Here is a 22331-nt window from a genome sequence, read left to right as displayed (position 1 = left end):
CGGCTGGCGCTTATCGACAGCTGAGATGGTGTGTAGAGGATGTGAATACCACCCACAGACGACATGCGCTAGCTTCCTATAAGGAGGGGGATCTCTAGCAAATCGGCATCGTCCTAAAGTCGCCTGTCTTGGTTGATGGGGGCACTACTTTTCAACACTGTTTGATGTTTTTTTCTTTCTTTTAAATATGCAAGATTGCCAGCGGTTCATCGAGAGTCTACTGGTAACAACAACGTGTCACTCCTTGCTTTCTACACGCGACATGCATAGCAACAACGCCACCTGGCTTAACAAGCCAGCCCATGCTCTCCATCTTCCCCTCCATCAAATACCCTGACATGGCCTAGGCTTGGTTAGTAGGGAGAAAGAAAAAGTTGATAGGTAAAGCTCGGGCTTTTTCACATATAATAACACCTCATCAGACCCAAATTAAATTTACAGAGATAAGTCATGGATCGTGTTTCCCTGCTAGAGCTACCGCTGTCTAGTTTGTAGTAAAATTAAATTCTATTGTGACCATCTGTTTTCTCAATGGACAATTCCAAATCCCATTCTTTTCTTTCCTCGAGAGGGGTTACTTCTGTGCACAGAACCCCTGGCCAAGAACCCATGCCAATTCGGATATCAAAGATCATCAATACGAGACTGTTCCTGACTAGACCCCAAAGTTAATCCATCACAAGGAGAACTCTCCTAACCCATCCCAGTGAAAACCTCCACATTATGTCCTTTGCATTGGCTCTTCGGATTATCGCAGTTGAGATGGTCCTTTTCTGTGGCGTCGCACTAGGTACATGGCTCTTTACCAGAAACTCTTGCTCTACCGAGAGCGGTAAGAACATTGTGGTACAAGCATCATAGTGGCTGGGGAATCGTTCGGGTGGCGGGTAAGTGCTTCGCAATTTGTTTAACAGCGTAGTCGTATCAAAATTACCCAATCGTAAAGCAGCCAATCTCCTATGTGCCTAGACTGATACGGTGTACTATATAACGTTCCCCGTGATGACAGTTTCAACTCACCTACCAACGTGCCCGATTAAAAGTGCACTTCTCGTATAGATCATAACGCCCTGTGTCCCATGAAATGTTTGCCAGAAAGATAACTCAGACCGACATACCAGGCGCTTATATGCGCCTCATCCAAAACATGACTCAGCTCACATAACACTGCAGCTTCCAAAGTTAAACCCATAACCTTGCTGGCATTGCTCAAGATAACCAGCATCCTCTTCAGATCCCACAGGAACATTGTGCTTGCGCACAAGACCTGAAATTTTGAGGCTCTGCTCGCCTTCACCATGCCACCATCTAAGCATTTGAAGTGGCGTACCCTCTTCATCATCTGTGCTCAGCTCCCACTTGCCCGAAGATACAGCTACCTCGCACTGTTCCTTGGGGAAATGGTATTCCGGCAAGAACACAATCGTGGGAGCACCGTCTGGTGTTTCCTTTGGTGCCTTGACCTTGAGGATATATGTGCACTGTCGCAGATCGAATCCAGTGGACACAACGTCACCGTACACCACAGTAGGTGTTGGGCGCACATATGCTTCAGCAGCACGGTAGCCCGGAGCATTGGTTAGCTGGGGGTCTTTAGTAGAAGGTGCGGAGCTGATGGATGGGTTGGTGAGCGTTCGTTTGAGATTATCGGGTGTAACGTTTCGGTCATCGGCCACATCTTTCTTTCCATTTGTAGCAGTCGCAGTCCTTGCCAAATCCAGTGTTGACTGCGAGTATTCGGGAAGAGGAGAATCCGGAAGGGGTTTGTCATCTAATGAAAGAATCGACAAGTCCTCTCCATTCCAAAAGTCTCCTCGAACGTGGTCATTTCTTGCACAATAGGTCCACAAGCAGTGTCCTTCCATTTGAGATCCTTCAACGGCAAAGTAGTTGGCGTCCATTGCCGCTGACTGGCTTGAATAGTCACCCGTCTTGTAAGCCTTCTTGTCATCCATATCGTAGGGAATACCGAACTCTGACAACACACATGGATGCTTTCCAGTGCGATCGAGACCTTCCTGTCTTAGCGTTGCGAGTTGATCGCGAAGACAGTTCCGGATAGCTGTCTCCCCAATCCTAATGGCCAAAGCCGGATGCCAGTACTTGCCTCGCAGAACTCCAACCACGTCGACGTTCCATGTGCTGTTCCAGTGCTTGGTCATGAGCGTGATGCCGTCATAGTAATGCGGGGTGAAAGCCATTCGGGGGTCGTCATCTTCAGTTCCTTTGATCTCGGGAGGTAATTCCAGGGTGGGGAACTGCATGAGCATAATGCAGTCCTTGTGAACGGCGCGGCAGGTTTTGACATACTTCCGCCAAAAGTCCATGAAATAGGTGTTGGTAAACTGCGGATAGTCGATCATCTTTCCAGTATGTGGGTTTTTGGCAAAGTAGTCCTTACGTAGGAGAGTGTCAGTCTCGGGGTCCCAAACTCCGTGCTGCGCCCAGATACACTGTCCAAGCTTCCAGTCGGGATCGCGCTTCCATCCATATCGCGAGTCATCATAGCCTTCCGGTAACCATGCGATTTCGCCATGTGGGTCCACCAGTGTGCTTCCAGTTTTATACGGACCAAGGCCACCCATTTCCCACGTATCGACTTCACAAGCTCGTCCCATGCCAGTCAACATTGTCTGCCACATGGTTGGGCATGTACCTTTCTTCAAGGGGTGCTCTTTGGGGATCACGGTGAGATCTTTGTAGCCAGTCATGCCCTTGTTGGGCTCGTTCATGCTTTCCCATCCAATAACCACAACGTCCTCCAAATCGCCTGCCTCATGAATTCGTTGAGCAAGCTGACCGCACGCCCTCATAAAGTGATCCTGTAGATAATCTTGGATGTTCACGCCGTCAATGATACACTTTGGAGCAAAGTCTTTGCCAGCGAAGAAGAGAGTAAATATGGTGCCGGCTGCAAGTCGGTAATAGTTTGTCGACCAGATCATTTTTGGAAACTCGTCGGGGTTTGGGTAAGTATTGTGTACAATAGCAGCTTCGGTCGCAGCGAAACTCTGGGGGTTAAGACCGCACGCATACAATGTCCACAACGGCGCTCCCGAGCCACCGGTAAAACGAGACCAAACGTCTTGATGGGGGTCCATAAAAATATAGAAACCGTATTCTTTTGCTATCCTCAGGATATCAATGGTATGTTGTATGAAGTCCTCGTCATATTTGCCTGGCCCCGCCGCTTCAAGCGCCTCCCATGTGAAGATGTAGCGGATTGTGTTGAAGCCATATCGCCTCAGGCGTGAAAAGTGAGATCGCGCATCCTCCTTTGGGAAGGGACGTTGGCGAAAGGATACATTGTCGCCGTCGAAGAAGTCGGTGGGAATATGAGACGGTTGGTCAGGTTCGCTGGGGAGTTTGGCATCGGCGGCGAGGTTAATACCACGGAGGACGACCTGGCGACCGTGACTGTCACGAAACTGGCCGTCTTCAATCAACAGGCGGAAATACGACATGGTTTGTTCTCTACTATCGACGCCTTTGTTGGTGTCGAAAGAGCGGGATGGGGGAGAAAGGAAGAAATTGGGAACAGCCCAGACAAGCCAAGTAAGTCGGCTGGGGGGCAACACTTGACGATGACGTTCGAGGCTTGTCTCCTGGGGATGACAGGGATAAGAGGACCCCTGTTAGTAAGCGGATGCGAGGCAGTCGGTCAATAAATGTATAAAGATAAGAATAGTAGAGCGACTGGATAGTTACTTGCGTAACCCTTGAATTAGAGACGAGGACGATATCAACTGGTACACCGCAAACTGACTACCTCATGATGGTATACTACAACTTATTAGTCTGATCGAGGTCATGAGGGTCATTGACATGAACCGTTCATCACGTCCCATCTCCCTCCCCCACCTTCCGGGGTTTAACATGAACCCGAACATCAACCGACTAGATCCGTATTCGCTCTAGCAAAGGTGCGAAAATACCAAAAGATCAACCATAACCAACGTAAGTCACTTTCAATAAGATGAGTAGATTGAAATGGATTGAATATTTGCAGATGTCATTTTAATAAGCAGGAGCTATAGATTTGAGTCAGAAGATAACAGTGTAGAAAGACAGAGTGATCAGCAACCAGGATTATAAGCATAGCACTGTAATCAAAAGTGTTTAAAACAATAACCCCATCAACAGTTTAATCAAGAGTAAAATCGAGTCTGCAAATCCGCGGATATAGAACGCGGATAAGAAAACAAGACATATTCCCATTTGCACGGTCGTATTCGTCATTAAAGTGGCCTTGGCTCTGTTTTATGCGCTAAAACCAATGCCGCTCCCAGAAAAGTTTAGTCATCCCAGATCTCATCATGTCCGTGTAAGCGAAGCAGCGCATGTCCGAGAGTCCGCACCGCACATTACGAAAGGCTCTATTATCTCTCGGGTCAGACAAGGTTTTATGCTATATTTGTTTAATTATAATTGTGCGACTAACTGTTAGCTCAACCTCGTAAAGATCCTTCGTGTGTGTATGCGTGAGACTCGACGGTGTTTTTTTTTTACTAGACAATACCAAAAGACCATTTTCTTTCGTCAGCTTCATCCTTCTTTCTCACTCTTACGTTAACCTTTGTCTGAAACTTGGTCAGATACTAAGCTCGATCAATGACAGACTGATTACTTTGACCGAAACAGGTATAGTCCTTCGGACTCGCAAATCGGACATTTTACGCAATTACAAATGCGAAAACCCGCTGGCCGTTAGTTAACTCCGCTAGGTCACTCACTTATCCATGCCATGCCATCCTTCCTTCCCAACTCAACAAATCCCCCATTTCTTTTTACGTGTATCAACCTAGTTCTAGAAGCTCTCTTTTTCCAGCTCCAGAACTATTGTTTCAGCTATCGTCCCTTATCTGTCGACGTTTCTACTTTTGACGACTTCTTTCAATACCTGTCACTGACCCACACCCATTCGTCGGCACTTCTGCCATTCCTGTTGTGGCTCGCACTAATAGACCAGCAACTCGAATCACCCCTACGATTATCGCTTTCTCTGTCTCGGTAGGAGCTGGGACTTGACGGAATCTGAATTTCGACTTCGAATTTATTCATTTTTGGGCTTTGGACTCTCCCGGTCCAAGTCTTGAAGCCGTCCGGCGCTTCCGCAGGACGAGTCGGAGACTTTCCCCGGTCTGCTCGGGAACGCTTCTAAAGGCCCATGACGACGCCTGAAGGGTTCGGGGGTTTGGATTTGGTGGTTTTTGCTTTTCTACCCGTCGCGCATTTACATAGCCTCTAAGGCAATATACGTGGCTTTGTCAACGTCGACATAATACCAAAATATACGGATATTATACAATGCTAAAAGGTACTATGCGCCAGTCAACGACACCACAACCAACTGGACCAGAGAGCCTCTCCTCTTCAAGGGTCTCTAAACTCGCCAGAAGACCACACCGAAAGTCAAGGAATGGATGCTTCAACTGTAAGAGAAGAAAAGTCAAGGTAAGCTTTGCTCCGACTCAAACTATTTCAGACCTGACAAAAGTCCCTAGTGCGACGAGGTGAAGCCTGCGTGCGCCAACTGCGTACGCTTTGGCATTCCCTGCGATTTTGCACCTCAACCATTATCTAGCGACGACTCAGCTCACCAGAGATCTCCTCCGGAGATTCTCTCAGTCCTGGCGGAGCCTGCTGCGACACCACGTCGAGGCCCTGGCAGGCCGCGCAAGGATTGGGCTGCTCTCACGCGACCACCACCGCCGCCTCCGGCATCAGCATCAGACAGAGCGACGACATCTCCGTCTTCCACTTCAGCCACTCCAGCCTCCTCGTCTACAATATCAAACTCCCAGATATGCTCCCTTAATGTTGCTGACGCAGAGTTGCTATTCCACTTTATGGCCAATACCTCAAGGACGTTACATGATACTGATGACTCTACTGACGACATCGCGTCGTTTTGGGCCAAGAATGTCCCCCAGATCGGTCTCTCTTACCACTTTGTCCTTCATATGATGTATGCCCTAGCTGGGTACCATCTTGTTTATCAAGAACCGAAGGGAACGGAACGACATTCCCAAAACCTCGCTCTTGCAGCACATCATGCCGAGATTGGCATCTCTGAGATGAATAGAACGATAACAAACCTCAATGAGACAAACTGCGGTGCACTATATGTCGCTGCAGTCCTTGTCTGCTATTGTACATTCGCTGCCGGGCCGACGGGTCCTGATGACCTGCTGGTATGCGTTGTGGGCGATGGAATTTCGCAAAGGTGGCTTCCAGTTATTCACGGCGTTCGGTTGATTCGACAGAGCATCGAACCAGCAACACTCTTCACGGGTCTCATGGCTCCTTTCGGTGAAGGCGGCGCAAAGCCGGAGCTAGAAGACCCACGGCCCGAATATCTGGTAAAGGGGTTCTCTCACCTGGACTGGATTGAACCTCTTGAGAGGCTTAGAGTGTGGATCGCATCCCATGATAATCCAGACACCGCTTTATATCTGAGAGTTCACAAATCGCTTTGCGATGTGTACGAAGCCAACTATGGCAACTTAAAAGGGGTTATCGAAGTCCCAATCTCTAACAAACTTGTGTTTGGGTGGCTTTACCGGATGCAAGACTTGTTTGTCGGGTGTCTCCAGCGTAAAGCGCCACAGGCACTACTTCTTTTGGCGTATTACGTCCCATTATTCAAGACAATGAAGCAGTGTTGGTATTTGGATGGCTGGGCGGCGCATTTGCTTGACAGAATAAGGGGGTTACTGAGTGCGGAGTTGTTGGGCTGGCTAGATTGGCCCGTAGGCATGTCCCTACAGCCCGAGGTTATATAAGATATATAAGGTAAAGTTAGAATCAAACCGGATAACAAAACTTGACCTCGAAAAGAATTGTCTCTGATGAGATGCGAGAGTCTTTAGAAATGGATCAACAGTGCCCATTGGTATCATTGTAAGGGTTTTACCGTGTCGTATTTGTGGAAAATGTTCACAATTATAGTGAAGAAAGACGCAATAGCTGTAGCAGGAGCATACTTATTGCTGAGGGGGGCTGTAGATATATAAGAATATGGCTGAAGGCCATTCTCAGATACCCCAGCTCGGCCACGTCCGATATGACATACGCGTGATTTATGCCAAACGCCTCAGCCGTTCCCGATGTATCCGCCTCAGCCAACGACGTCAGTCCCTTTACGAAAACTCGACATCAAATGCGAAAACCGCTTGATAGTTCCACCTCATTCTTCGACCATTAGAGAAAGGTGTGAGCGGCTTTGGCAATTATACTATCGATTTCCCTGTATCCACGCCTGGTATGTAACCATACATGAGCGAAATCTGCTCTATTCGCGTATTGGTCAATACCTCGGCAATCCCCTCCAACTATGTCGATGGAGGAAAACTGCATCTTATATCTACTCGGTCTTGATTCAATCAAGCTCGTGCGACTTATCTCCAGCCGGGTATATACCAAAGATGCGGTACCGCAGTGTATAATACACCGATTTGCCCACTTCGTACAAGTAGTTGACAATGTCCTCCAGGCTCAGATTGCAGTCAGAAGGGTCGAATACACAATCCATTAGCCTCCCAGGGCCAGATATCCGGTCTCGTCGTACCCTCAGTGGTCCTGAGTGACGCCAGGTGCTGCGGATCACTGATCCTGGCATTGGCAGTGGCTCCCCGATCATGGCCGACCAGACCTCTTCAGCATATCCGCGATGTGGCGCTTTCTTGATGTACGTCACCCTAACATTTTCGAATACGATATCCTCGGTAGGTAGCCATCTACAAGTTCTGCAGTGCGAATGATATGTGACTGGTTCTGCGAAGTGTCGATGCTCATGGTAGTGGATAGAATGACAACTCTCAAACTTCTCAACATGGCATTTTGTCGAGAGTAATTTCCAGCCGATGGAAGTTTTAGCAACCTCAAATTGTACATCTGATCGATGATAAGTTGGACTCCGGATTTCTTCTGCATAGCGATAAGATCGATGACGAGATCGACTGCGAGTATAGCTTCTCCTGCGTCGGCGGGAGGCACGACGACAATCCGACCTGCTCATGATGCTGGACAATGAATCATATTCACTGTGATAGGTAGTATGAGAGGTGTAAGTCCTCTCTGAGTAGATCGTTCTAGTGCCATGGGCGGCTTCTTCAGGCCTTGTCCTTGTTGGTGTGTCCCTGATGGTTCTGGTGGGCTCCGATGGCATTTCTTCGATTGAAGCTTGTCTTTGCGAAGTTTTAGACCACAGGACTAACTCGAGCGATGACTTGGAACAATAGTTTCGACAGCGACGACAGCGTCTTCCAAGCTCCTGGCATCGTGCACATTTTCTTCTGGGTTTTGTACAAGATGACTCAGGCTCTTCGTTGTACAGGTCAGCCTCGCCGTCGTTATCGATATCTCGGAAGATATCCTCATGTAATGTATCCATGGTGGCTCCGCAACTCAAATTTGTAAAAGATGCTTGGAAAGTTATCGAGGTTGGGTAAGCAGAGGTTTAAAGGGAGTCACGACCAGCAAGTACGGTGCAAAGTATTTCGGCTTTATTTACTTTTTAAAACCTTATGCTTTTAGTTACCGAAAAAAAGGTTCTCTCAAAAGCCTGTCTCTTTTACCAAGTTCATAAAATAGGTTTTCTTAATAATAGCAGGTAGGTGCTGTTATCAAGGTGCCAGCCAGTAGGTAGTAATCACATCCATTATTCTTTGGAAACTACTATTGGGTACCTGCCTACATGTTTCACCCAAGCAGTACGCCTTGTTTAATTGACACACTCAAGTATACATGGTTTTTATTTAGCTACAATGAACTGTATTGGTTGCGCTTTCTGATGCTGTTTTCCTATTGGCTAGGGCGAACGATATCACTGCCTGCGTTTCTGCCTAAGAAGCCAAGTCATTCTGAAGACCAAAGCGCCCTTGAATTAGGTTTTTAATTCGACAAAACTTACAAGCTCAAGTTTCAATGGTCAGATGAGTTTGTTGGCTGCTAATTGCCAATACGATATATATGTACCCTCATCCTGTCTGTTAGCTTCCAGTACTTGCGTCCCGACCTACAACCTTAACCATAACTTTCGCATCTTTTCTTTCAAAATGGATTTCTTGTCTGAGCATTTCCAGCCACGGGATCCCTCCCTCGAGACCCGGCCAATCCCCCACAAGCGCTTCTTTGATACATGCGCGTTTGGCCCTGGTGCCGATCCGGCAATTCAAAAAACAGCCCGATCTGTCAGTGATGTGGACCTGAACATCAGACCCTCAGATTACAGTAATAACCCTGAGTTTGATAGCCAAGTATTCGAAAGAGAAAGGCAGTTCATGCCGTGGGTGCGCGATGAAGAAGACTGGCTGAGCTTTAGGAAGAGGACAGATGATGTCCGCAAGCTTCTTTCAGCTGTACAGACCTATCGAAACAATATGTCTGGTCCGCTCGGCTCAGAGATTACAGACCCAACATGGGGTTATTACATCTTTGTCACGTCTTACACAGACACGGCACATCAGAAGTTGGAGGCAGCCGTGGAAGCTTTGGTCCAACTTACACTCAGAAGTTTGAGACGTATGTCACCTTCACTTTACTCGGAAGAGGCATCCAAAAGATTCAAGCTCGATGTCATCCAGAATAGAGAGGCGCTAGAGAATGCGTCTGAGGACAGAGTCAGAGAAGAATTTCGTGCGCAGCTGAGAGGTTTGGGAATGCTTGGAGGCGATATCATGTTCCGAGGTATTGGTTCAGGCCGTTCTTCTGCGTGTATTCTTTTTGATGAAGATACAATCAGGGAGTTGTCCAAGTTATCGTTCTCCCTTGATGCGGAAGAGGATGATCTGCAATTCGGTGATGTGTACACGAGGATGATTGACCCCAAGTGGGATTATCCAACGCAGCCGTACCCAAACACGATTGAGGGCGGTGTACCCTATCGGGGAGCAGACGACTGCCCAGTTACTTGTCTCGCGGAGCTATATCGCAGAATGGATGGAGATTTGATGGAGGATTATCCCATGGCGGATGTCATGACCTAGATAGATAGTACATATATTCCTTGTCTTACCCTACAACCAAGATCTCAGTTGGGGCAATTAATACGGAATACCAAGTCGAGACATTTCCTCTATTCGTAAAATTCATTTCGTTGAGATATTTGAGTTTGTAAATGTATGTATTACATATAACTAGGCAGTATTGAAATGTTTGCCCAGTACTTAAGTAATATACCAAAATTTGTTAGTGTGATGATGAAGTAGAATAGCTGAGTAGAAATCATTGCTTGATTAACATGGGCGAAACCAGATGATGACGGTATATCTTCGGCTATCAGCCAATATCGAAATGACATAATTCATCCACTGGTCAGTTCCACCAGCAACAGTCTAGTCAGTGAATGTATGATCCATTCAATTAATGCCCATCTTGAAAAGCGTTGTCTTTCTTCTCCAGGCACATTTCGGAGACAACATTCGCTATTGAAGAGCAACAGTCGGTGGCCACTTGAAAGTATAATCACAGCCTCAGCACCTGAAAGTCAACAACAGCCCTCAGCTTAGTGGGGTCACCCTTAGGTTGCTCCAACATAACAGAATCTAGCTATAATGTCAGGGACAAAAGCTGCCCTCAAGGGCATCAATGACGCTATTCGCCAGCAAAAGTTCGATGATGCTGTGAGCAAAGCACGGGACCTTCTGGAAAAAGACCCCAAGAACTACCAAGCGTGAGGAACCCGAGTTCTCTGGGAGCTGTAGAACCCCGCCATGAGAAGCTCAAGCTGACCACATCTACAGTCACATCTTCCTGGCATTTGCTCTGGATAAACAAGACAGACTCGATCAAGCACAGGAGACTTATCGGTCTGCGACATGGCTTCGGCCCCAAGAAGCACAAGCTTGGCAGGGTCTGATTAAGCTGTTTGAGAAGCAAAACAACAAGAAGCTTGCAGATTATCACCAAGCTGTAGTCAATCTGGCCCAGATTTACCAAGATGTTGACGACATGTACAAGGCCCAGGACGTGGTGATCAAGTTTATCGATTTTGCTAGAGTAAAGGGAGACGACATTCAATACGCCGAGGCACTTTCCATACAACTTCCTGAAAGTCCACTGTATCCTATCCTCGAGGGCCGCTTCCCCCACCCTGCTAAAACGTATGAGACCGTCGCGCTCATCCTCGAGAAGTACGAGAAGCACCGGATAAACACTCTCATCGGAGAGCGACGAACCAAACTAGGTGCCAAGCTTTCTGAAGTCACTCTCGATGCCAAGCGTGAAGTTTACAGCCAGAGCAAACTGGAAAACATTTACCGACAGCTGATCAACTGGACAAACGATGACGATCTAAGAAGACAGTACGAGGAGAAGCTCCTGCAGCTTTGTTATGACCGTCTTCTGGTTGCACCATCAGGCGCTGAAAAGGATACAGAGCGCCAAAAGGTACTTGATCTGGCCAACGGCATGGTTGCCATCAAATATCCCTACAAGCTCGCTTGGGATATCTCTATAGAGTGGCAGGACAAGAAAGAGGTTCGAGAATGGGATGTCGACGTCCTTCGAGCTTATTGCTCCTTCTTTCCTGATAGCGACCTCTACAAGGTCATCACAAGCTATCTGACCAGCCCCATCTCGCCTTTCCCTCCCGAGAAAGCCCAAGAGAAGGCCAAAGCAGCCCCCAGTGACTCAGAGGAAAGCTCCGACGACGACGACGGTGGCGTTCCCACTCTTGTGGTACCTCTGACTGACGAGGATCGTCTTATCATGATAACCGAAGGCATTAGTACCGCAGATTCAGTTCTTGCATACAGACTTACAGGCCAATACCTCCTTCATATTGGAGAGTATGAATCGACCGTCGAACTTATGCGCAAGGGAATGACTCTGTTGGCGCAGGAGCGCAAGAAGACAGGTCTTTCGTTCGTCAATGCAGAAGACTCCTACTACCTTTCACTCGGAACAGCTCTGGTGTATTACCAATCACCTCGACATCATAAAGAAGCTAAGGAATTGTTCGACAAGGTTCTCGAGCGCGACACCACTTCTACTTCTGCTTTAATCGGAGTTGGCCTTATTTATGAAGAAGAGGAGGAATATGATGAGGCCATTGACTATCTCACCCGAGCTTTGCAACGTGACCAGACTAACATGAAAGTCAAGTCCGAAGCTGCTTGGGTCAAGGCGCTCAAAGGAGATTGGCAAACCGCAAAAGACGAGCTCCAGGGATGTCTTGAACCCCTGGAAAAGCAAGGAACTACTTCAAAGGAGTTGCTGGGTGAGACTCAACATCGCCTTGGCGTGTGTATCTGGAACATCGACACTAGCAAGGCCGCACGAAAGCAGCGAAAGGGAGAATCCGCATACGCATACTGGTTGAGCGCTTTAAACAACCATCTAAACCACGCACCTACCTACACATACCTTGGAGCATACTACGGTGATTACGCGAAGGACAAAGGTCGCTCGAGGCGTTGTTTCCAGAAAGCGCTGGAGCTTTCTCACGCTGAAGTGGTTGCAGCTGAGAGACTTGCTCGGTCGTTCGCGGATGACGGGGACTGGGATAGAGTCGAGCTCGTTGCCCGCCGTGTCGTTGACTCGGGTAAAGTGAAGCCACCACCAGGATCAAAGAGAAAGGGAATCAGCTGGCCTTTCGCTGCACTGGGTGTTGCAGAACTAAACAAACAAGACTTTCACAAGGCCATAGTGTCGTTCCAAGCCGCGCTTCGCATCAGTCCCGAGGATTACCACTCCTGGGTTGGCCTTGGAGAGAGTTACCACAGCTCTGGCCGACATGTTGCCGCTACGAAGGCGATTCTAAATGCCCAAAAGCTTGAGGAAGATACCGAAGCTGATATCTCTGGAGATACTTGGTTCACCAAGTACATGCTCGCCAACATCAAGCGTGAACTGGGTGAGTACGACGAGTCTGTCGCTCTCTACAGATCAGTCATCGAAACACATCCCGAGGAAGAGGGTGTCATCATTGCTCTGCTTCAGACAACAGTCGACAGCGCACTTACTTCCGTTGAGAAGGGCTTGTTCGGAAAGGCGGTGCAGCTTGCTACTGAGACCATCGAGTATGCAAAGACAACCAGTGGCAGCGCTTTCGAGACTTTTAACTTCTGGAAGGCCATAGCTGATGCGTGCTCTGTCTTTTCATCTGTCCAAAGCCGCACAAAAGACTTCCCTTCTGATTCCATTCGAGGTATTTTAGAGAAGGGCTCACAGGAAGCCTATGAAATCTTCGCCAGTATCGATAAAGTCGGCACTAATGTCGTTTTCGCTCAGGGGCTATACGCAGATGATGAGAAGCCCGGTGTAGACCTCACCCGATGCATCCATGCTACAATTCTTTGTCATAAGCAGGGAGTTCACATTGCGTCTAACGACCGCCATGCCCAGTCTGTTGCCTACTACAACCTAGGATGGGCAGAGTACCGCGCCCATATTTGTCTCCCACCCGAAATCAGAAAGAAGTCTAGCAGCTACATCAAGGCTGCGGTGCGATCGTTTAAGCGTGCGATCGAGTTGGAGGCAGGAAACTCTGAATTCTGGAATGCTCTTGGTGTGGTAACCAGCGAGATAAACCCTTCAGTCTCTCAGCATGCATTTTCTCGAAGCTTGTATCTCAACGAACGAAGTCCTGCGGCCTGGACCAACTTGGGAACGCTCGCTTTGTTAGCAGGAGATGTTAAGTTAGCCAACGAGATCTTTACGAGAGCTCAATCAACTGACCCCGACTATGCGCATGCTTGGCTGGGACAAGGCTTTGTGGCCTTGTTGCATGGCGAAACTAAGGAAGCTCGTGGACTCTTCACTCACGCAATGGAGATTGCAGATGCATCTTCATTACCTACTAGACGTCACTACTCGAGTTCTTTGTTTGATCACATTCTCGCAGTTTCTCCCAACGATGTCAATATAGAGTCTCTTATCCAACCACTCTTCGCTCTTAACCAACACCAAAGCCTCAAGTCACAAGATTTGGCCTTCACGCATATGGCAACACTGTTCCAAGAACGCACAAATGAGAGTAGCCGTGCTGTTGAGACACTTGAGAAGATTTCTTTAACCATTGAGGCTGACTACGAGAGCACCGAATCTCCTCAGAGCCTTGCTAAGTTTGCGTTGGCCAAGACCGATTTGGCACGAACTTACCTTGCATCCGGCTCTTATGAGAAGGCGGTTGAGTGTGGTGAGCTAGCTTTGGGACTGAGTAGCGACGATGCCGAGAACGAGCTTTCAAGCGAGCAACGCAAGAAGGCACGATTATCTGCCCATCTTACTGTCGGATTGGCCGAGTACTACCAGAACCGTTTTGATGAAGCCATTAAATATTTCGAATCCGCATTGGAGGAATCTGATGGTAACCCAGATGCCGTTTGCTTGTTGGCCCAAGTACTCTGGGCCCAAGGATCAGAAGAATCGCGAGACAGAGCTCGTGAAGAGCTGTTCGCGGTAATCGAAAAGCAGCCCGAGCACGTTCAATCAATTCTTCTTCTTGGTGTGATTGCTTTGTTGGATAACGATGAGGATAGCTTGGAGGCGGTTGTTGAAGAGCTACACGGACTTCGTACCAACCACAAAGTCACAGCATCAGAGCAGTCCGCCATTGGAGAAGTACTACGAGCTATCGCAACTCTTGGTGAGGGACGCACGGAAGAGGATATAAGAACGCAGATACAGACAGATATCATACTATACCCCAACTTGCCTCATGGTTGGGCTGCTATGGCCCAATCTGCAGGTGATGAGCATGCTGCTCAGATGGCACTCAAGGTAGCATCAAGAGGTATTCCCCCGAAGGGCCTCTTGGATGCTCAGGATCTTTCAAAGGCGTATGCAGGAACAGCAACAGCTGGCGACGCTCAACGAGCGGCATTCCTCGCTCCTTGGGAACAGAGTGGTTGGACATCACTTTCTGCTGCCACTGAGAGTGTTTGAAAGACATAGCGGAATAAGCGCTAGGGAAAATGAATCAGAATATAGAATAGCCACATGTCTTGGCGAAGTGTTGTCATGGATGGAGTGAACGTCAATCATGTATGAACTAGCCATTTTATAAAAGGGGTATCATGTATAAGTCATACACATCTTTCTCACGATCTTTGCCTTTCATTCTGCTGTATCTCCTCCTTTAACCTCGTCAATCTCCCATCCACCCAAGCTTTTTGCCATGCCTCAACTTTACCACCAAGCATAATGCACTTATCTGGCTCCAATAAAACCATACCTCGTGCAATCACAGTGCCAGCCTTGAGCAATATCTTTTCACCAATTTGCGTCTTTCCAACTCCGATACTATCATGGCGTCGTAGCTCCATTGCATATATCTTTGTTCCCTTGCAGTCCTGAAGCACAAGTTTGTGTGTCGCATTCTTGCCTACGGGTTTAGGACCTGCCGTATTGCGAGCTCCTCCGGGCCTTTGGGTCTGGTTTTCGTTGTTCTCATCGTCATCCTCTGCCGTGACACGGATGACCTCTCTACCACGCGTGGTCTCGCCTCTCGCCACAGCTTCCATCTCTTCAACTTGCTCCCACCGACTCAGTGTGAGATTCTCGATGTCCAGAACTTGAACGTGAACAGGCCTTGGGAGCCACTTCTCGCGGGATTCCGTCGATTCAGCATCTGGAGGAAAAGATTGAATAGCGCTTGTGTTTACGATTGCGCTGCTGGTCAGATCTGCTGCTAATAGCCTAGCTTTGGCCGTGGCTACGAGTGAAGGCATGGGTGGTGGAGAGCGTGCATTTATGAGCGAGTTGAGAAAGTTTGTTGATGGATGAGGGAGATTTTGAGCCAGTATAGAGGCTTTGAGTTGGTTGATAGGATCCATTTTGTTATTGCCTTATCATTGTATTGTTGCTCTTTTGGTGTAGAGAAATAACTACCAGATAAAGAGTTCCATTATATCTTCATAGCCTTGTGGTTGTAATGACGTTTCAGCGGCTGAAAGTGGACCATCCACTAATTTTAGTGTCGTGTGCCCCTGTATGACATAGTTTTGACCACTAATGGCCGTCTTCCACCGTGTCTTGTTCAGCTCGGGCCAGCCTTGTCAATCTCAAACTGTCGCTCAGCGCAATCAACCTGTCGTCTTACTTATCTTTCTCTTCTTCTACCCCTCGGATATACCTTTGTTATGTCGACTATAGCCTCTCCTCGTGAGCCTCCCCGGCGTACTCCGACAAACTCCAATCGCCCATCCTTTGAAACCTCTCGTTCTGCTGTCGCTTCTCCCGTCCTTACACAGGGGCCTACAAATCCTCCTGGCCCCCCTCAACGCAAGACCTCGTCCAACCGCGCAGCTCTAAGAGAGTATTACAATCTTCGCGCCGCAGCCCCACGCATCGAGATACCCGATTCTGAAGTCCCTGCTACGGAAATCGATGCCCATGATTTTAATGCCGATGAATATGTCACCAAAGTCATCACAAAGAGTAGTCTGGAAGAGCTCATGAAGCTGTATACACGTGTAGTAGGAGAAGTGCGCGCATTGGATGCGGAGAAGAAGGCCCTGGTATACGATAACTACAGTAAGCTGATTACAGCCACTGAGACGATTCGCAAGGTACATTGCCACGGTTTGTTCACTGCGTAATGAGATGCTTACCCAACACTAGATGAGAGCAAACATGGACCCCTTAAATCCTATGGCCTCGACCCTCGACCCAGCTATCGCACAGATATATAGTCAAGCATCCTCCATCCGAGATGCGGTCCGTGAAACAGTCCCTGCGCCAGATTCCGAACAAGGCAAAAAGCGAGAGGCTGTGGCCAGACAACAACGGACAAGAGAATTGGCGATCCAAGTCCTAGCAGTCCCTGAACGACTACGTACACTGGTCGGAGAAGGCAAAGTCGTGCAAGCGCGCAAAGAATGGATCATGCCACGGAAACTGCTGGAATCTTGGAAAGAAAAGGGTATTGGTGGTAACGATGTTGAAGAGTGTATCGAAGAGGGCGACGAGGCATTGAGGCAGGTCGATGCCAAGAGTAGTGCTTCGAGTCCAAGGATATCGAGGGACGAGAGACCATCAAGAGATAGTCGAGCATCAAAAGATGGAAGGTAGTACACGGCAGGTGATGATATACCCATGATTTTCAATAGCCTTTTGTTGCTCTAGCGCTTAACGACAATACATTTGGATTCTATTTTCTCACCACAACTCCTATTTGCCCTCTATAACTACACGACTATTTCTTTATACAGAATCTATTTCAGATCGTTTACATCCAGAATAGTAAACGGATCCTTGTCTACCTTGCTGGTTACAACCTCCACCTCGGGAACCGTTTCTCGGATAGCAGCCTCCAATCTGGGCCTGAGCACCTCCTGAAGGTATCCACGCTCAGAGTTGCTATGGAAGACCTGCACCAATGTGCGACCCTGCTGGATGGCTCTCAGGGCCGAGTGGTGGCTCGTTTCGCCAGTCACAATCAGGTCAACGTCGGCCTTCTTGAGGACATCATAACCACTGCCAGCGCAGACGCCGAAGCTGCTGACCTTGGTGGTCTTGATGTCAGCGCCCACAGGACTTGCTACCATGACATGCTTGAGGCCGCCGAGATTGTCAGCAAGACGAAGGATGATGTCAGAAAGAGAAACGGAGCTGTCAAAGTGACCAATTGCGCCGTAGCCTGCACCAGAGTGACTGGAAGGGGCATTGGTGGCAGGAATCGCAACAGAGCGTTTGCTCTCGTGAGGACCGGATACAATATCGGCGAGCCACGTGTTGAGACCCTCAGGAGCAGCATCAACGGCGGTGTGGGGGCAATAGACAGCAATACCAGCCTTGGTCAGCTTCAGAAGGGTGGCTTGCTGAGGGTCATTGTTGGTGATAGACTTGAGGCCGCCAAAGATGAAGGGATCTGATGATATGTCAGTGGGATTGGTTACATATCGGATTTTAAAGACATATGAGACTCACGGTAGCTGACAATGACGCTGACATCTTGCTCAATTGCGTCCATAGCAACTTGATAAGTCAAGTCATTGGTAACCAAAACTCGCTTCTTCTGTTTGGTGTCTTCTTCCGAGTTTCCAACCAGCAGTCCAACGTTATCCCAACTTTTGTCTGCAATCTCTTCCGGGTACAGCTTTTGCATAGATAAAACAACAGCCTTGGTGAAGGATGAAGTCTCAACCTGCCAGGCTCCCCAAGCTCCACTGCCGCTCATTTTGGCTGAGTGTGTTTGAAGGGATGGAATTGAGTTGCTTGGAGAGTGACAGGAGGAGCAAAGTCTGCTTGATCCGTTATTTAAAATGGGATATCTTGTGACAGGTGTGAAGAGTAACTGAGGTGAGCTGTGTATAAGTTGTCTATTCAATCTAAGAACAGAGCCTCTCATAGCAACTGTGATTTAAACACGTGTGATATGTGCAGCTACCAATGGGAGAATTGATGTTAGTTATATGGTCCTCTTATGGATTGGTGATGATCAATTGGCAGATGACTGGGACTCACTCACCAATTATATGCGTTGGATAGTCTGGGATAAAAGGTGAAGCCAGAAGCTGTTGGAGCTTGGAGCCAAAAGTAGAAACGAAGAAAGGGTCCAATGAGCTCATACCGTGTGTAATGATTCCTCAGACTGTGATTCAAAACGCCTGGAAGCCTCTATCTGCCCGCCTGGATCGGACCGTCTCACACTGTGCAGCCACTACCCCACGATGATATCTAATCAATCAATCAATTAATTAATTAACCAGAATCTCAATGCCCTCCTCCCTTCAACTCGCTCATTCATACCCTCCAACTCTCTTGCATTCTACCCTAGAAACAATGTCGTCGCAAATCACAGACGAGTCTCTGCGTGAGGCTATCAAGCAGCGTCTCGAAGCCACACACGTTGAAGTCACAGACATGTCTGGTCAGTATCTTCCCTCGCCTCTCTACCCCGCGAACCCCTCCAAGCCGATCACGGCGTAGAACCTGAGGGCTAACGTAAGCAATTATCGCAGGCGGCTGTGGTCAAGCTTTCAACTCCCTCATCGTGTCTTCCCAATTTCAGGGTCTCAACTCTCTCAAGCGCCATCGCCTCGTCAATGCTGCCCTCAAGGAAGAAATCGCCATCATCCACGCTTGGACCGCCAAGTGCCAGACACCTGAAGAGTACGCAAAGACCAAGGAAACAACCGATGCGCCAGCGCAGGCATAAGCTTTCTCCTTCTTCTTCAAAATACTAGAATCATACAATATGGGGTTTTTGCGTAAAGACGGGCATGCGACAGACACAAGGGATGGAAGAACAAGAATGCAATGAAAGGATTTAGATGACGAAATATCCGTATCGGAGCCGTTTGATGCCACGATACATTACGAGGAAACAAAATATCAAGAAATCAACTTTATAATTAGGACACCTTTATTGACAAGCAGTCGAAGAGATAACAAGATGGTTCGGTCGAGGTAGTCATTTCATCTTTTACGCTAACACCATATCTTCCGTGAAGACGTCTCGTTACTCATACTCCTTTGTAAACCAACAGGCATCTCTTAGCTTCAAAATCATCTACATGTACACTTCTACAACAGACCCAGCAAGTCGTCACTATCCTTCTTGGGCTGCAGAGGTGCATCTCCCTGGGCCTGCTGCAGCTGCATCGCTGCTGGTAGCGGCTCGCTCGTTGATGCACCACCAAAATTCAAGCCCTCAAATCCATTCATCAAGTCATTCATGTTGTTGCTGGGTCCTGCAGCTGAAGAAGAAGCCCCTGTGCCCGAAGGTTGCGCCGGCGCATCGAACATGCTCATCATGTCGGCCATAGCCCCTGAGGGTGCACCAGCAGATGGGCTGGCCACTCTGTCAGGGGTTGCGGAAGCACTGTTCTGCTCATGGGAAGCAGGCGCGGCACCATCGAAATCAATGTCGAGCAAGTTCTCAATGTTGTTCTGTGCAGCACCGCCAGACCCGTTGGGTGAAGCAGTGGCCACTGAAGCGGCGATAGGGTTTTCGGCAGCGTTTTGTCGCTGCTCCTGGATAGCAGCTCGCTGGATCTCGTCGGCACCGAAGCGACCCTTGCCAACGAATGACTCTGGAGGCTTGTGGTAGACTGAAGCAAGAGTAGAAAGTTCGGTAAGGAGCTGCTCCAAGAGAGCGGGTGGAAGACTTGTCATCGTAGTTGTGATGGTAGGCTTTTGGGATAGGACAATGCTCTGACAAACAGCGTTAGTAATGGTCCATAGTCATATTCTATGCTCCCTTACCTTGGCAACTTCGGGGTCCGAGGAAAGAAGACGCCAGTACACATATGCCCTATCGCGGATATCGGGGTTATCGTTCTCCGCTGTAGCTGCCTGAAGAACCTTTTGAACCAGATTTTGGCTACTGCCAGGCTTTTTCAAGAATAGCTTCACCACAGCTGTCAATATTTGCAATTGTGTCTGAGGTTCTGTTAGTAGGAGACTTGATGGAGGTAGTATATCACTCACCTGTGTGAACTCTTCCATGAAAGACTCGACAAAGCTCTCCAAGATCTCATCTGCATTGTTGATCTTCTCAGCGTATTCACCAACGATCCAGATAAGAGATCCACGGGCGGTAGGCTCGTCCAACTCATCAATGTGCTTGCAGAGCGTAGGGATAACACCTTCATAACCAGGGTATTTTCGGAGAATATCCTTGATGACCACAATTACCTCCTGAACAACGTAGTTGACCTTGGTAGAGATGAGGTCCTCAAGAGCCGCAACACACTTCTCAGCAGCGTTCTCGATCTTGATGGCCACCTGGCCAATAGCCTTGACAGCTCTTCGGACGAAATCCATATCCACTTCTAGGGCGTACTCTTTCAACTCAGCGAGAAGTTGCTCGTAGTTGTGCTCATTCGCTATCCTGACCATAATTTCCAGCTTTTGCAGCTTGACGTATGGTGGGTCAGTGTATTTACAGAAGAAAACGCGCATCTCCTTGCTGAGAATATCTGGCTTGGCTTGCAGTAGGAGATCAATGTTGCGCAAGGCAACGTATTGAACCTCAGGTTGCGAAGCGACCAAGGTAACTAATTACTATCAGTCATGAGCTTGAATGGTGTTGACATATACATACCAAGAGGAGGCGCCATCTTCTTGAGGTATGACCTCACTGACTCAGGGTTCAGAGCCTTCATGTGAATGAAAACAACCTTAACGGCAGCAAGAACCACACTAGGGTTGACATGCTGGAATTGAGGTGCTACACGCTCACAAATGTGCTCAGACTCCTTCTGGTCTGACGCAGAGTAGTCTGCCAGGGTCGTCAAAATAGTAACACGTCCCCATTCGGTACACTCGTTAAGAGCCATAAGCAACTTCTTCAGCGTCACGGGAGTAACAATCAATGCCCTTGTCTCAGGCGCGGTCTCGGTGATTTCAGACAAAGCGGTCACTGAGTTGGCGACAACCATGGGATTGGGGTCGCCAATCAGTTCCTGGAGAGCCTCCAAGAAGCCATTTTCAATACACATCTGTGGGTTGAGGTCAAACAATTTGGCGACGCAAATGGCGGCCGTCTTGCGTACGTATGGCGATTCGTCTCGTAGCGTCTTTCTCAGGGGCTCCTCCATATAATCCACCATTTTGTCTACTCTGATGCACCCCATTGTTCGGATCGCGAGTGCTCTTATCAGGGGGTTTGGATCTTCGGAATCTTGGACGAAAGTGTTGACGGCGAGAATGCAGAGATCGGGATGCGATTTGGCGTAGTTCCTGGACGTTCATGTCAGCTCTCTAAACCCACCGCACGATGCGTAGACAGCTGTAGAGCTAGGGGCCAGCTCGACAGCTCTCTAACCTCGACTACGTACATTAGGTAAAGGTATACAAGCTTCTTCTGATCAAGATCGCCGGTCGCAATGTTCTTGAGCACGTCAGGGAAGAGTGCCGACACATCTTTGCCCAGCGTCATGGCCATGATGGTCTTTTGGATCGACTCCTTGCGCTCGTACGCATACTGCGAGACCAGACCAGCGCGCAGTTCAAAGGTCTCACCCTTTCGAGGCACGGCAAAGGCACCCTTAATGCGATTTACCGCCATCGTCGAGGGTTTTGGAGGGGTACGTGACGAAGCTCGAAGGTGTAGAGGTTGAGATTACGTTGATGTCCAGGACGGACGGGCGGTGACAGCTAAGTCGAATTGGTCAGGTCAGGTAGAAGTTACTTTTCCTCCTGGGTGGAAGCCTGCATCCACCAAATATTCTGCGTATCGGAGGATGCGTCAAAGATGCGCGACGTCGTCGATGTTATTAGATCGGAAAGGAGTTGATCGATCTGAGATTGATTAAGGCAGACGTAACTGTCACCAAGGATGCCAAGGCCACGAAGATATGTCCAGGCCACCTCCACTGAGTTGCGAGCATGAGCCACTAAAGGGGGCACACTACAGTGGCCCTGTCAGCTCCCAT

General features: G+C 48.5%; 10 protein-coding genes across 10 annotated transcripts; 5 read left to right on the top strand and 5 right to left on the bottom strand.

Annotated features, from left to right (window-relative positions):
• Nucleotides 1-634: 634 nt before the first annotated feature.
• Nucleotides 635-3785, bottom strand: EDB82DRAFT_569520 (glycoside hydrolase superfamily; the record flags this gene model as incomplete). Its single annotated transcript, XM_065609888.1, has 4 exons — nucleotides 1331-3785; nucleotides 1167-1267; nucleotides 807-965; nucleotides 635-655 (listed from the first exon to the last, which is right to left on the bottom strand). Exons 1-4 carry the CDS (start codon nucleotides 3462-3464, stop codon nucleotides 635-637), a joined length of 2415 nt encoding a protein of 804 aa, XP_065463483.1. The 5' UTR covers nucleotides 3465-3785.
• A 531-nt stretch (nucleotides 3786-4316) lies between these two features.
• Nucleotides 4317-7055, top strand: EDB82DRAFT_580162 (uncharacterized protein; the record flags this gene model as incomplete). The annotated part of the gene is made up of 4 exons (XM_025738872.2): nucleotides 4317-4324; nucleotides 4642-4706; nucleotides 5318-5454; nucleotides 5505-7055. 4 exons carry the CDS (start codon nucleotides 4317-4319, stop codon nucleotides 6783-6785), a joined length of 1491 nt encoding a protein of 496 aa, XP_025593590.2. The 3' UTR covers nucleotides 6786-7055.
• Nucleotides 7056-8765, bottom strand: EDB82DRAFT_516353 (uncharacterized protein). Its single transcript, XM_065609001.1, has 2 exons — nucleotides 7496-8765; nucleotides 7056-7442 (listed from the first exon to the last, which is right to left on the bottom strand). Exons 1-2 carry the CDS (start codon nucleotides 8393-8395, stop codon nucleotides 7401-7403), a joined length of 942 nt encoding a protein of 313 aa, XP_065463482.1. The 5' UTR covers nucleotides 8396-8765; the 3' UTR covers nucleotides 7056-7400.
• A 294-nt stretch (nucleotides 8766-9059) lies between these two features.
• On the top strand, nucleotides 9060-9989 carry EDB82DRAFT_480899 (uncharacterized protein; the record flags this gene model as incomplete). Its single annotated transcript, XM_025738870.1, has 1 exon — nucleotides 9060-9989. The coding sequence occupies one exon, from the start codon at nucleotides 9060-9062 to the stop codon at nucleotides 9987-9989; it is 930 nt and encodes a 309-aa protein (XP_025593588.1).
• Nucleotides 9990-10335: 346 nt separating this feature from the next.
• EDB82DRAFT_468501 (uncharacterized protein) lies at nucleotides 10336-15034 on the top strand. The gene is made up of 2 exons (XM_025738869.2): nucleotides 10336-10675; nucleotides 10746-15034. Exons 1-2 carry the CDS (start codon nucleotides 10557-10559, stop codon nucleotides 14890-14892), a joined length of 4266 nt encoding a protein of 1421 aa, XP_025593587.1. The 5' UTR covers nucleotides 10336-10556; the 3' UTR covers nucleotides 14893-15034.
• EDB82DRAFT_516349 (uncharacterized protein) lies at nucleotides 15035-15877 on the bottom strand. Its single transcript, XM_025738868.2, has one exon. The coding sequence runs from the start codon at nucleotides 15780-15782 to the stop codon at nucleotides 15048-15050; it is 735 nt and encodes a 244-aa protein (XP_025593586.1). The 5' UTR covers nucleotides 15783-15877; the 3' UTR covers nucleotides 15035-15047.
• A 128-nt stretch (nucleotides 15878-16005) lies between these two features.
• EDB82DRAFT_516348 (Vps51/Vps67-domain-containing protein) lies at nucleotides 16006-17079 on the top strand. The gene is made up of 2 exons (XM_025738867.2): nucleotides 16006-16517; nucleotides 16570-17079. The coding sequence occupies exons 1-2, from the start codon at nucleotides 16089-16091 to the stop codon at nucleotides 17017-17019; spliced, it is 879 nt and encodes a 292-aa protein (XP_025593585.1). The 5' UTR covers nucleotides 16006-16088; the 3' UTR covers nucleotides 17020-17079.
• Nucleotides 17080-17162: 83 nt separating this feature from the next.
• EDB82DRAFT_530281 (GTP cyclohydrolase 1 type 2/Nif3) lies at nucleotides 17163-18127 on the bottom strand (the record flags this gene model as incomplete). Its single annotated transcript, XM_025738866.1, has 2 exons — nucleotides 17163-17818; nucleotides 17878-18127. The coding sequence occupies 2 exons, from the start codon at nucleotides 18125-18127 to the stop codon at nucleotides 17163-17165; spliced, it is 906 nt and encodes a 301-aa protein (XP_025593584.1).
• A 414-nt stretch (nucleotides 18128-18541) lies between these two features.
• EDB82DRAFT_516344 (bola protein) lies at nucleotides 18542-19347 on the top strand. Its single transcript, XM_025738865.2, has 2 exons — nucleotides 18542-18820; nucleotides 18912-19347. Exons 1-2 carry the CDS (start codon nucleotides 18667-18669, stop codon nucleotides 19106-19108), a joined length of 351 nt encoding a protein of 116 aa, XP_025593583.2. The 5' UTR covers nucleotides 18542-18666; the 3' UTR covers nucleotides 19109-19347.
• EDB82DRAFT_516342 (adaptin N terminal region-domain-containing protein) lies at nucleotides 19348-22253 on the bottom strand. Its single transcript, XM_025738863.2, has 5 exons — nucleotides 21735-22253; nucleotides 20999-21636; nucleotides 20383-20951; nucleotides 20158-20334; nucleotides 19348-20106 (listed from the first exon to the last, which is right to left on the bottom strand). Exons 1-5 carry the CDS (start codon nucleotides 21962-21964, stop codon nucleotides 19477-19479), a joined length of 2244 nt encoding a protein of 747 aa, XP_025593582.1. The 5' UTR covers nucleotides 21965-22253; the 3' UTR covers nucleotides 19348-19476.
• Nucleotides 22254-22331: the final 78 nt, after the last annotated feature.

This window comes from Fusarium venenatum (genome assembly GCF_020744135.1).
Source record: "Fusarium venenatum strain MPI-CAGE-CH-0201 chromosome Unknown EDB82scaffold_4, whole genome shotgun sequence".
Taxonomy (NCBI): domain Eukaryota; kingdom Fungi; phylum Ascomycota; class Sordariomycetes; order Hypocreales; family Nectriaceae; genus Fusarium; species Fusarium venenatum.
This window is presented reverse-complemented; position numbering and strand designations above follow the sequence as displayed.